The sequence below is a fragment of the Aythya fuligula genome, chromosome Z, assembly GCF_009819795.1.
Source record: "Aythya fuligula isolate bAytFul2 chromosome Z, bAytFul2.pri, whole genome shotgun sequence".
Taxonomy (NCBI): Eukaryota; Metazoa; Chordata; class Aves; order Anseriformes; family Anatidae; genus Aythya; species Aythya fuligula.
In genome coordinates this window covers 24,375,374-24,388,445 of record NC_045593.1, presented here as the reverse complement: position 1 = coordinate 24,388,445, position 13,072 = coordinate 24,375,374, and the positions used below count along the sequence as shown (strand labels likewise).

Sequence of the window (13,072 nt, the reverse complement as noted above, 5' to 3'; positions counted from 1 at the left end):
TGTCACCGCCCCCCTGTAACCGTCACCGCCCCCCTGTAACCGTCACCGCCCCCTGTAACCGTCACCGCCCCCCTGTAACCGTCACCGCCCCCCTGTAACCGTCACCGCCCCCCCCGTAACCGTCACCGCCCCCCCTTTAACCGTCACCGCCCCCTGTAACCGTCACCGCCCCGCTGAGGGGTCCCGTGAAGAAGCAGGCAGTGGCGCCGCGTGGTAGAACGGCTAATTAGAAAAAATATTTTAATGGTGTGCCGCTGCTCGTTGGCCATCGACGGGGGAGGTGTGAGGGGGGGTCATGCCTGCCCTCCCGCCCCTCGCGGCGGGGTTCTGCTGAAGCTAGCCGTGTGCGGCCGTCTGTAACGCTAAGGGGACGATGCCTTGGCGGTGAACACGAGGCTTCGTCCTCCCGCAGCGGGGACAAGCTCGTCTTCCAGCCTTATTCCGGACCTCCACGCTGCAAGAGAAAAGAAAGGGGACAGGCTAAGCACACACCACCACACCCAGGGGAGATACAAGCTTTTTCCTCACGCAGCCCAACCAACGAGATTTCTGCTCTAAACTTCTTATTTAGACTTTGATTTCTAACCCATAAAAGAATGGGCATGAAATAAAGCACCATCATTTATCTATCAGCAACAGCCCAATTTTCAGTTGAGGCACATCAAAAAAGAAAAAATCCTGCAGCCCATACCTACGGCTGCAGTTCTCCCCGTCTGAAGAAACCTGGCCCTTACTCGCTTTACAAAAGGTCTGAGAGACACAGCAGCGCTGAACAGAAGTTTGAAGGTTATTTCCACTGCTCAAATTCCAAAGTGCAAAGGAAAAAAAAAAGGCCCAGGTCAGCAATTACGACCTTTGTGAGAAATTCAAGAAGCGCTTGGACAAGGTGCTACGAGACATGATTTAGTAGCTTAGTGATAGGAGGACGGTTGGACTAGATGATCCTGTAGGTCCTTTCCAACCTTGTGTTTCTATGATTCTATGAAATCAGAAATGCATTAATGTGCCGACACAATTATTTTATGATGTATCTCACCATTAAAAAAATATGCTGGAGGTGAAGAAGTGTATAACTGTGGAAAATAATTCACAAGCTCCTAATTATAATGCCCTACCCATATGCTTGCAGAACAATATATATGTGGTCACACTTTAGGTGTCCTTATCATTTAACAATGCTATGTAAGTGTCTTTTCATTTCCAGCTTTCACCTCTCTCTACTATTCTTCAATTCTGTGCATTCTTCCCTTTTAAGTAACAATGTTTACAGTTCAAAATTGTTATGAAGGGACGTCTCTCTTACCTTTCCCATATAACACTGTAACTGCAGATATTTCAGGAAATATTTACATTGAACTTAATAAAATGTTCCCAAAAGTTGAAATACAAAAGTTAACTTACTATTAAATAACTCATAAAAACTAGTTTGAAAAATATTTTGGACTTCTGTCACCTGGCAATAGCTTCCACTGGCCCGTGTGTAGACTCCAGTCGTCGCATCCAACACATTGAAATTACACATTAAGCAGCTGTTACAGAACAGGTAGCAACTATGGTTGATGTAGGCTGTACCTATCACTAGCTCTCCATGTGTGCTCCAAGTCTGTATCTCCCTGTGACACCACGAGCTGCTGATTTGTAAAAGCTGGGTACCCCGTGTACCAAGGATTTGTCATTTGGGTACTGTGCTTCGGACCTGTGAGAGCTCTGAGTACACACTTACCAAGAACCGCAAAGTACTACCGTATTTCTACAGGTCCTTCAAAGTTTCAAATTAAGATAAATGCTGTGTAAACAGAGAACACACAATCATTGAAACTTACTTGAATATATTCAATCTCTTCATCTGACATAAGTTTCCTTCTGTATTTCTGAGGGAAGGTTCTCGCTAATTCCGAAGTGTCTGGTGTACCTTGTACCCTACTAACAGGTGAAATACTTTGAAAGGCTGGTGCTCTGCCTCCGACAGACTCCTGTGCTTTTGAAGCATGGGGCACACTTGCTTGTAGAGATTCCTGTACTGAAACCCAGATTGCAAAACCGTTTACAGAAATACAACAAGACTGTAAAATTAATTAGATGAGCAGACAGTAAAAAGTTACTAGTTATTGAGAATTAACATTCTTTCTTATAACAAACATTAAAAGAATTAAGACACTGCTTCTCGCAACTTGTTCTAATTGCTGTTTAATATATGAAGAGCACAGTATCAAGGGCACATTTATCTGAAATTAAAAGAATACACATTCGAATGGCAGAAATGTTCATGTGGAAACAGATCTCCACGTGATATATCCTAACAAAGGCTTTCCTTCGCTGGAAGCTTTCCTTGCAGCAGGAAGTACCATCAATGTGCGTGTGGGGAGGCTTATGCAGAAAGATAACTAAGATGAAGAACTAAGGCCCACTGAGATGATGCTTTCTGTTTTCTGCAACTGTAAAGACAGACTGGTGAAAAAGAGACAGAGGCTTACAGAAGGATGAAGCTCATGATGCACAATGTCAAACCCATTTTTAACATTGTGCCAAATGAACACCACTATTGGGCATCAGCAGTCAAACTGTTAATGAAATGCAGATCAAGTACTGCATGAAATACTTCAGAGAAGAGGGCTCGAGGAATTCATGTTAGGGAAGCTGCCTTCAGTTTGAGGATAGGAAAAGAGACGACAGAAAGGCAGTGCTATCAACGTCAGCCTGCTGGACCTTAGGTCTGTCCCTCCATGGTGGATCTGACAATGGAAATGCACAGTTACCACAGCAGGGAGGACTGCGTCTCATCGCAGTATGTTTCCTTCGGAAGCACTCAGGCCTGGTTAAAAAACCTGGTAAAGCAGACTGCTCCTGAAGGAAGTCCTTCCCGGTGTCCCTGGAAAATGAGCAAGATAAACACAACTTCAAGCGGCTGGGACAGGCGGACTAAGGTTTTGTAAAATAAGCAGTGTCAAGACTGAGCAGACCTGGATGTGTTAAAATGCCATGGTATTGCCTGCCTCTCTCCCCGCTGCCTCCACCAAGATCAGTAGTGACAAAGGAGAGGAGCCATGGTGAGTCTGAGTTGATTGGCAGGGCAGGGATGTCAAACAGCTGCAGCAAAGTCATCAAACCACTGTTGGTAAAAAAAACACCATGGAGGGGCACACTCAGGAGTTCTTGGTCAGAAGACTGAAAGCTGCAAATTGATCAGGTGCTTTGGCAAGGCAGGTCCTGAACAGAGCAAGGAGGGAGAGAGCTTATTGAAAGGAACATAATCTGAACATAATCTGAACACGCCATGAAGATGAAATTCTAAAATTTAAGATCAGGAGGCAAAAGAGGCAGAAGACGAAAACAGAAGAAAGCTGTTTCTGACAACTCAGAGCTGATAATTCTGGCCAGTAACGCCTACAAAGTATTTTTGTTTCAAGAAATAAAATTCCTCATGAGAAATAGCTTCTCCGAGTTTGTCTTATACGCCACAAAAACATTTAGAGATTTGCCCGAGAGCTTCCTCTATCGTACAATTTTGATTCTGACACGTAGCTGGAACTGAAGCACTGGCCAATTAAAAACACCAGAAATCGGGACTCGGAAGCACTAGACCTAAATTGCTCTAGCGCAGATACAGTCTCTCCTATAGTTTTCCCTGCCCTGTTTGACAACGTGTTGCAATAGTAATACCATAAAAGAATTTGGCTGGCCTTTCCAGCGCCCATGGCTCTAAAAGTGTATCCTTGATCTGCAGAGCTCCGCGTGGCCATGCGCGAGCAGCAGCCTGGTGCGGTGAGTGAAGGCAGTCACTGCCACAACCTTCAAGCAGAGAGGGGCCGGCTGCAATTTACTGTCAAGGCGACAGAACACGATTCTGGTAGAAAGGTCTAGCGGACTCGAACGCTACCGTGACAAAGTTCTTCTGGCACAGAGATAGAGAGGAACAGAACACATTTTTTAAGAATGCAATTCACTGGCATGAGAGATGGTGCAGCCCGCTGAGCTGGGTGCAGCATAGAGTTCTGGCAAAGTTATCCCCAAATACGGCTCCTGAGGACTTCACGGATACATCAGAAGTGGCACTGATGTACGCTGTAGATACTTTGAAATGTCAGTGGATAAATGAAGCAGCTAAATCTCTGGCAAATATACGGTGCAGTTACTGGTGTGTTAAGGTGCTTCCAACCGTTCTTTACCGAATAATCACCCTTCAGACGGTGTTACAGGATTAAGTGTGTAAAGTTTGAAGGTGGCAGTCTCTGAAATTTAAAATCCGTATGTTTTTAGCCACCGTAAACATTTGAATAGCAGGAAAAAAAATAAAAAGAAGAATCTTCAGATGTCTGAATTAACTATCTGTTTCAAGGAGATAGGCCTGGCCTTGAGAAATTTTGACACCAGTACTAGAAAAAAAGACATCGGAGGTAACAAACTAAAAAAAGAATGAGAACAGCCACCGTTTCTGAACAAATGAGGACAATGTAACTGCGCTTCTAAGGCACCTGCTGTTTTCGTTTCAAACGCTTTATTGACTCATGCGAAAAGCAACGCACAGGTTATGTAACTTTGATGTGTAAACGTAACAGTAGCAGGGACCCTGTAAACATCAGCGAAGCTATGGGTGTAAAAATCGGTGTCAAAGACGGCCACGAAAGCACGGCTTTTAGCCAGCCCTGCTTATCGCAGCGGCCGAGGGCTGCGCCAGGCGCTCCCTTCGCACCGACACCGCTGCCGCGGAGCCCTCGCCCCGCAGCAGGGGGGTCCCCGCGGGCACGGGGCCGCCGCTCGCCGCGTGGGGGCAGACACTTACTTTTAGGCCTGGGACCGCTCCTCCTGTCCGGGAACTTAATGAGGGGCGTGTGCGGCTTCACCACCTGCGGGGGGACACGGCAGCGCCGCCCGTCAGCAGCGGCCCCGCGCACCCCCCGCGGACCCCCGGGGCCCGGCCCCACCTCCGGGCGCCCCCTCCCCTCGCCAAGGACACGGCCCCCGGGCGGCGCCCCGAGCCCCGGCCGCCCCCGAGCCCCGCCGGCCTCGCGCTGGGGGGAGGTTGAGGGGGTCCCGCGCCGCGCCCCGGCCCCGCCGCCCCCACCGCCCCCCCCTCCCGGGGCCGCCGCCGCTACCTGCACGGCGCGGGCGGCCGCCGCCATCTTGCTGCCCATGGTCACCCCCTGCCCGCGGCTGGGCGGGGCTTCCCGCAACGGGGGCGTGGCCTCCCGCAACGGGGGCGTGGCCAGGGGCGCGCCGGCGGGAGAGGCCCGGCCCCCGGGTGCTGGCAGCGCGCCCCGCGCTGCTCGTGCGAGACAAAGCGGCCCGTTCTTCGTTTTATTTCTCGGCCAGCGTAGCAGTGTATTAAAAACGCGATTGTTGGCGTCTAAAGGCTGCGGGAGCTTCCTGCTAGGTGCAGCGCGGACAGCTCGCTTCTCTTCCTGTACCCCATAGCACAGCCGCACAGTTAAAAGCATAAACGTTTCTAGGCGTAAAATTCTACAATAACTAAACAACAACGACAACAAAAAAGCCCCCAGACAAACACTTTCCTAATCAAGTTTTACAATTTGAGCTTTCTACTGGGACACTGCAGGGTCCTGTGGAATACAGAATACAGAAACAGGAGGAAGGCGGAGCAGAAAAGCAGTGGCAGTGCCCTGGTGTAATACCTTCTACGTACAAGCTTGTCATGTGTAGGTTATATAAATTGATACTCTTTCGTGTCTTATTGCTGAATTTCAGGAGGAAAGGAGTTCTTGACTTCAAACTGCTATAAAGTAGCCCTTCACAGGTTCATCAGCTACATTACTTGTTGCAATGACTGTTCTTTACCAGGAATTAAAAATTCACCTCAGTGATTTGCATGGCCATATTCTGAGTCTAGAGAGAACTTCCAGAAAGGCCAAAATTCATAAAACTGAGCTTCTATGATGCATTGAATATTGATTATATGTTGATTATGTACACTTTAAATATGAAAGGTCATCTTCCTGACTCAGAGACGTTTTTTTCAAGCTGTAGAACAATAGCCTTCAAAGATGGATCTTCTGCCCAGTTAACCTGGCTTCCAATGATGATGCTCTACAAGACAGAAAGACTAGTGGTTAAAAAACAAAAGCTCTTAAAAAGGATCAAAATTTCTGTTGGTCTTGTTTAAAGTTTGGAAGCCCTTGAAATTCACAGCAGTGTTTGAAATGGACAGGATTTAGGAAGAGAGGAGAAAATGATTGTTTGTAACATTCTCACTCTGCCATTCTAGATTGAAAATGGGAATTTTTAATTTAACCAAAAAAGAATTGTTTTACCTATTCTTCAGAAGACCTCAGGAGTACAAAAACAGAATTCTGGGAATCTAATCTAAAACCCACTAAAATGTTTAATTTCCTATTCTCGATTTGAGATGAAACCATAATATGTTTCAAACTAGTAGCAGACATAGCATGCAACAGAAAGAACATGTGGCTCTTCTTCTGTTCTTGGTACTCCACTGGTTATGCAAATTCACAGAATGGTTATATCCATTTTTCTACCTTTTTTTTTTTTTTGGTATTTCTATCAAATATATTCTTCCCCAGTCTTTTTTTTTTTTTTAAATAAACTATGTGCATTTTTCACTGGTATTTCACAGGTCAGGACAAGCCACACTGCAAGAGGCAGAGCAGGGGGTGGCAGCAGAGGGCACATGACCTCTAGTGGCACCCCTCTGAGCACAGGATGCTGCAGGAGGCCCACCTCCCACACTAATCCCACCAGTATCATCGGATTAAGGCCTATTTATTTGTCCTAGGGAACTGGTTTGGGGGGATGTAGGTGTGACCATCAGTGTAAAGAATTATAGCCACTGCCATGATAGACACATTTCTGGAAAATGCATTACCTTTGTACCTTTAAGGGACCAAAGAAATAAAGACAGATCAATAGCATGTTTCTAAACTCTGGAAATAATAACTCCAAACAAGTTTTATAGTTTTAGTCCTGAAAATAATAAAGATTTCCTTTCATACTGCAGTTTTTCCATTACTACTGTTACTTAAAGAGTTTAGAAAACATGACTTTGTTTGAAGTCACATTCACTACACAGTATATTATTCTGCTTGTAATGCAGAACTGCCAATCTGCTTATGAAAGCTATGAAATTACCTGGAATACATTTTGAATTACTGTAGTCATCGCTCTTTCAGTTTGTAGGTTTTTACGTATTTTCTCCAGCATTTCATTCACTTCCTTACTCCCTAGTTCCTTTATTTTTTTCATCATGAGATGAATTTTCTGTAGTTTGTCTTCTTCAGCCTGTCTTAGAACTGTTCCATTATTAGTAAAACAAAGCATTAAGAAGTAGTTCAGTGAGCAGAAGACCTAAACAGATATTTTTTTTTCTTACAGACATCTAAGGCATTTCTATTGCAATAGCTCAAACTTCTCCCTCCCTCCACTTCCTCCAACAGACCTAACAACATACCTTTTACACAAGACACAAGTACTGCAGTACCTGGTATCAGTACACACCAACTGGTTCCTTGGCTGCTAACAAAACCAAAAGTCCTCTGAATAAGGTCTGCATTTCCTTCAGACATAGACCCTAATTTAAATACCTGTCCTATGCCCCATCTTTAGTTGTCATGGCATTTATAGTTGGAGATGTTTAAAATCATATTGGATTGAAAACAAATTCAAAAGTCATAGAAGGGATACATGGACAACACCAGTGAGTATTGCCAGGTTTTGGACGATACCAGGCTAAAAGCAAGACTGAAAGACACCGTGAAGGGAGATTTCATACATGGTCAGAATGCTGCTGTTCCTGATACAGCATTCCTTAACTGAAGGAGGGTGTTAGGGTGCTCATTTTTTTTTTACTGTGAAAAGACATACTTCATTGTGTCTATTACTCTCAACATACATACCAATTTCTACGCATGAAACAAGCAATTGAATTAATAATTGTTAGAACTGCTGTCAAACCTCGTTGTATGACGTTAAGAACAAACTTTTAGTGCTATTCAAAAAAATTATTTACCTTACTAAGTTCTGAAATGCGATTTCAAATGTAAATTTGACCCCCTGTAATAAGCGTTCTGAATACCAAGTTACATATCACTACACAAGCTCTTTGTAAGTAAGTACCCTCTTGTTCAACAAACATTTCACAAAAGTGCAGTTTGAGAAAAAAAAGAATCCTTTCAGTTTTGCAGAACTGATTTAAATTACTAAATGAAGTGTAGGTTGCTGGGAAGCTTATAATAAATAACGAAAGACCATCACTCTTCTTGTTTTTTAGCAGATATGGAACCAGAGATACAAGAATACGACTGATACGTTCTATCAGTCTCATCATCATGTAGACACCACACCAGCTCATTTTTATAGCACCTAGTAAAACTGTTTTCATAAGTTTTATAACTGCATTAAGAATTTTGTAGTCACTTAATAATGCTACAAGAAGCACTTTAAAATATGAACAGTATATTCAAATATGCACTTACTGAGTCTTTTCCTTCTAAGGGCATTCATTTTGTCTTCAATGTCACGTGTTTCCTGAAAGAAAAACGTATTTCGTAGACTCTCATTTCAAATAAATACTGATGATGCTAATTCAGTCCACAAAAGCAGCTAAGGGCAGTTCTTGCAGACTTGCTTGCATACTCACTTGAAGCAGCAACTTCAGTAATTTTAACACTGCTAGCAACTATGCCCTTTGAGCCACATACTTACTTTCAAATGACTTGTGCATTCCTGTTACTTTCAATTACCTTTACAGCAAGCGTGCACAACTGCAGCAAAAGGTACAAATGGCACTTACTTTTTGAAATTCAATTATTGCCTGGCTGAGCTCTACTGTGTTCAGTACGGTATCCACAATCAGTCTAAGGAAGAAAGAGAAGTTGCATTTAGACCATTAATATGTGTTGACAGCATGAACACTTTAATCCAAGTTATTTAGATTAAACAAAAAATGCTCGTTTATCTTAACAGGAAAACAGATAAATACACATCTAGCATGCTTCTAGTTGTAGGCGCCACATAGGCTCCTTGTTTCGCTCTCAGTTTTGCTAAAACATCAGTTAAGTTTAATTTTTCAAATCATAGAGCTAGTGGTTAGAGCTCCTGAATTCTGGGCTGTAACAGGGACATCATGGAAACACATTGCTTTCAGCTGTATTTTCAACAGAAATGCAATTTCTCATACGACACTTCATATGCATATATCAATTAACAGCGGGCAAGAAGTTAAAACTGATTTTAAGCACATTTGAAATCTTCGGTTCTGTTTGACAGGCATTAAGCTTCTACATAATTATTTAATGAAGGCAGCAAAGCTGAAGCAAGGCTCCATTACCAGCTTGCAGTATGCACTCAGCTATTATAAATGCTGGGAATTCATATTCCTTAGAAACAAAAAACTGTTAACTACAAACAACTCTTACTGGTGCATCAAAAACTAGGAAAGCCACTTAAGCCCAGACAAAGCCAAATCCAGTCTTCACAAAGTGACTTAATACTGTCTAAACCAGGGAGAGAAGCTGCCCGAGTCCACTGCTCACAAAACATCCCCATATTCAATCAACTCTCAAATGTCAACACGAATCTAAGGACATGATCCAAAGAGGGCAAGAACTCACATAACATTCAATAAATGTTCTTGCGGCTTCATTTAAATATGGAAACACCAGTGCTGGTGGTGGGGAGTCCAGTGCATTTCACAAGCACAGCCAAAATAACAGAGCTAATGATCAAACCACATTGGTGCTTCTGGAGTTGAGCTGGTTTCTGTGAAACAAGCTTAAGCATCTCTGTAATCAAAGGCTAGTTAATTTAGAGTCCAAAGGTAAATCCACCGTGCATATAGCAGTTTTGATCATGCTGTCTCTAGCCAGAAACTGGTGGACTATATCTTTTCCAGTCAAAGCTAGACAAGAAGTTTGCTTTACAAAAGTTACCATGAAGCAAAATAGAAATGTGCCGCATTAAAGGATGGTCCTTTCTTTTCTGGCCATCCTTTCCCCCAAAACATCTTACCTTGCCTCACCATCATTTTCTGCCATTTTCTTTCGCAGGGCATCCGCAAACTGCATCCTGCATGGTATAAGAAAGACAAATAACTGATGAGAATTGATAAGAAACTGAGAACTAACTGCTGATATATACTGGAAGAGAGATTTACTAATTTCACTTATACCCACTTAACATTGGAAATACATATTTAAAAAAAATGACGACAACAACACTTAACTTTTTAACTATTTAACTTTTAAATATAACACTTAAATACTGGGGCTTAATTCTCAGGACAAGAAAGGTGTTATCAAAGACCATTTGTAAGAGTGACAATGCATTTCTATCTTGACAAACATACCTCAGATGCCATCAGTCCCAGTCTGACGAAGGGAAGCTGGACAAAGGTGGGAATTCAAACAAACAGTCGTCTGTCTAGTTTAGGAGATACACAACAACTACCAACCTCAACCTCTTCACAGGAATTTGTAAAGTACCACCAACTACTTTTACTAATGTACACTGTCTGCCTTTTCTTAATTTTGCAGAACCTCTGAGGCTCACATTTGCTTCAGTTTGTGTTTTGTTGTTATTCTCTATGGTATATCCCTCTTCATTCCTATTGAAGCAATTGTATTAAATCTCTCGTGTTTGCAACACGTGCTGTATCACTCTGGAATCCTATTTTAATCATAATTATGCATTTCTGCATGCATGTGCACACATGTAAACAAACAGAAAACCTCCAAGTAGAAAGAAAAATCTACCTTTGCATGAATAATGTCTTGTTCTTGAAGGAGGTTTTTATTTTCTCCAGTTCATTTTCCAAATTTTGCATGCATCTGAAACAAAGCACGAAAGGAACAAAAACTGTAAAAGCAACCTCGTATTTTTAACTTGTTCTCTGCATGTCTGAAGGAAGAACTTTTCCTCCAAACTACAAGTCATTCAGTCGTATTCTCTCTTAATTTCCTTTGTTTTCACACAGAATCACACACAGATTCCTCTAAGTTGGAAGAGACCTCTAAGATCACTGAGTCTAACCTCTGACCTAACACCAACAAGTCCTCCACTAAACCTTATCACTAAGTTCAACACCTAAACGTCTTTTAAAGACCTCCAGGGATGGTGACTCCACCACTTCCCTAGGCAGCCCATTCCAATGCCTCACAACCCTCTCAGTAAAGAAGTTCTTCCTAATATCCAACCTAAAACACCCCTGGCGCAACTTTAGCCCGTTCCCCCTTGTCCTGTCACCAGGCACGTGGGAGAACAGGCCAACCCCCACCTCGCTACAGCCTCCCTTGAGGTACCTAAAAAGAGCGATAAGGTCGCCCCTGAGCCTCCTCTTCTCCAGGCTGAACAAGCCCAGCTCCCTCAGCCGCTCCTCGTAGGACTTGTTCTCCAGGCCCCTCACCAGCTTCGTCGCCCTTCTCTGGACTCGCTCAAGCACCTCGATGTCCTTCTTGTAGCGAGGGGCCCAAAACTGAACACAGTACTCGAGGTGTGGCCTCACCAGAGCTGAGTACAGGGGGACGATCACCTCCCTAGCCCTGCTGGCCACACTGTTTCTGATACAAGCCAGGATGCTGTTGGCCTTCTTGGCCACCTGAGCACACTGCTGGCTCATATTCAGCCGACTATCAACCATCACTCCCAGGTCCTTCTCTGCCTGGCAGCTCTCCAACCACTCATCTCCCAGCCTGTAGCTCTGCTTGGGGTTGTTGTGCCCCAGGTGCAGGAGCCGGCACTTGGCCTTGTTGAACTTCATGCAGTTGACCTCAGCCCATCGGTGCAGCCTACCCAGATGCAGAGCCTATGCAGAGCCTTCCTACCCTTGAGCAGACTGATACATGCACCTAACTTGGTGTCATCTGCTTTTCACCACATTCTTGCGTAGTACTGATTGTTAATCCAGAGTATCTACTAAAAAGGAGTAACCAGAAGAGAGCTTCCAAGCTCAGCCCTTCAATTTATTTTACAATACATACAGAAGCTCAAAGTTAACAAATTACGTACTCCGTAGTAGCCTTTTCTTCCACGTCATGGTCAGGGCACCCTCCTTGATCTGCAAAGCAAGAACACACTAGAACAGCACAAGAGGAAGACTTTAAACACGATTTACAGAACATAAGGGACAAAGCCATTTAATGCATCTTTTATTCTGCCTCCACACCTCACCAGCTCATCCAGCCTCAGTGAGACTACGCAGGGGAGTAGGAGGGCTGTGTAGGTGCTTGGCTGAGGGACTAAAAGCACAGCACCAGGTGGGGGTGTCAGAGGGGTCTCAGGGGGATCCCTGGGGGGTGCCAGGGGGGTGTCAGGGGCTTGAAGGGAAGGCGCTGCGTTACTCACAGGCGCGGGCTGCGGTTTGGCACTCCATCAGCTGCTGCTTCAGCTGCTCCCGCAGGCTGCAAAGGAGCCAAGCGAAGCCGTCAGCGTGCCGTCCCCGTCCCCATTCCCCGTCCCCGAGCCCCCCCGCCGCCCCGCACGGCACGCACCGGATCAGGAAGGGGATGTTCACCGTCACCTCGGGCCCGGGCTCGGGCTCGGGCTCGGGCTCGGGCTCGGGCTCGGCTCCTCCGGGCTCCGCCATGGCGCCGCCTTCGAACTGCCCGCGCGGGCCTCGCCCGCCCGCCCCGCAGCACCGCCCCCGTGCGCAAGATGGCGGCCGGGCGGGGCTCTGAGGGGAGTTGTGGGCTGGGTGGCAGGGAAGATAAAACCGTCTTTGTTAAAAGCACGAAGCACGCAACTAAAAACTAAGAGTTTATATAGACACAGCTCTGACAATTTTTTTTTTTTAATTTTTTTTTTGAATTTTCACGGGGTTATAGGAATGCAACCACGGGTTTGGCTCAGTCTTCTATGACAGCAGCTGTCCAAGTGCTTACTTGCATGTTGCTCCAGGTGGCGTACTTACTCCCGATGGCCTGCAGAGACACAAGGGGGTTTACCCACACAAAGACACAAAGTTTACCCACATTGTTTCATTATTCCAGCCCATCTGAGGCCTGGGGGAGAAGGGGAGGGTCAGGCCAAGCCAATTCTAGCAGCCAGACCCAGGTTTTTCCAATTTTGGTCAGTTTGTGCCATATCACACCACCTTGGGGCAGATTTT

At 44.9% G+C, this 13,072-nt stretch overlaps 2 protein-coding genes across 2 annotated transcripts; both read right to left on the bottom strand.

Annotated features, from left to right (window-relative positions):
- Positions 1-211: 211 nt before the first annotated feature.
- On the bottom strand, positions 212-5,160 carry MRPS36 (mitochondrial ribosomal protein S36). Its single transcript, XM_032206462.1, has 4 exons — positions 5,094-5,160; positions 4,781-4,844; positions 1,824-2,020; positions 212-454 (listed from the first exon to the last, which is right to left on the bottom strand). Exons 1-4 carry the CDS (start codon positions 5,130-5,132, stop codon positions 437-439), a joined length of 318 nt encoding a protein of 105 aa, XP_032062353.1. The 5' UTR covers positions 5,133-5,160; the 3' UTR covers positions 212-436.
- Positions 5,161-5,503: 343 nt separating this feature from the next.
- CENPH (centromere protein H) lies at positions 5,504-12,558 on the bottom strand. The gene is made up of 9 exons (XM_032206461.1): positions 12,456-12,558; positions 12,310-12,365; positions 11,974-12,022; positions 10,722-10,796; positions 9,979-10,035; positions 8,762-8,825; positions 8,445-8,496; positions 7,102-7,262; positions 5,504-6,042 (listed from the first exon to the last, which is right to left on the bottom strand). The coding sequence occupies exons 1-9, from the start codon at positions 12,548-12,550 to the stop codon at positions 5,944-5,946; spliced, it is 708 nt and encodes a 235-aa protein (XP_032062352.1). The 5' UTR covers positions 12,551-12,558; the 3' UTR covers positions 5,504-5,943.
- Positions 12,559-13,072: the final 514 nt, after the last annotated feature.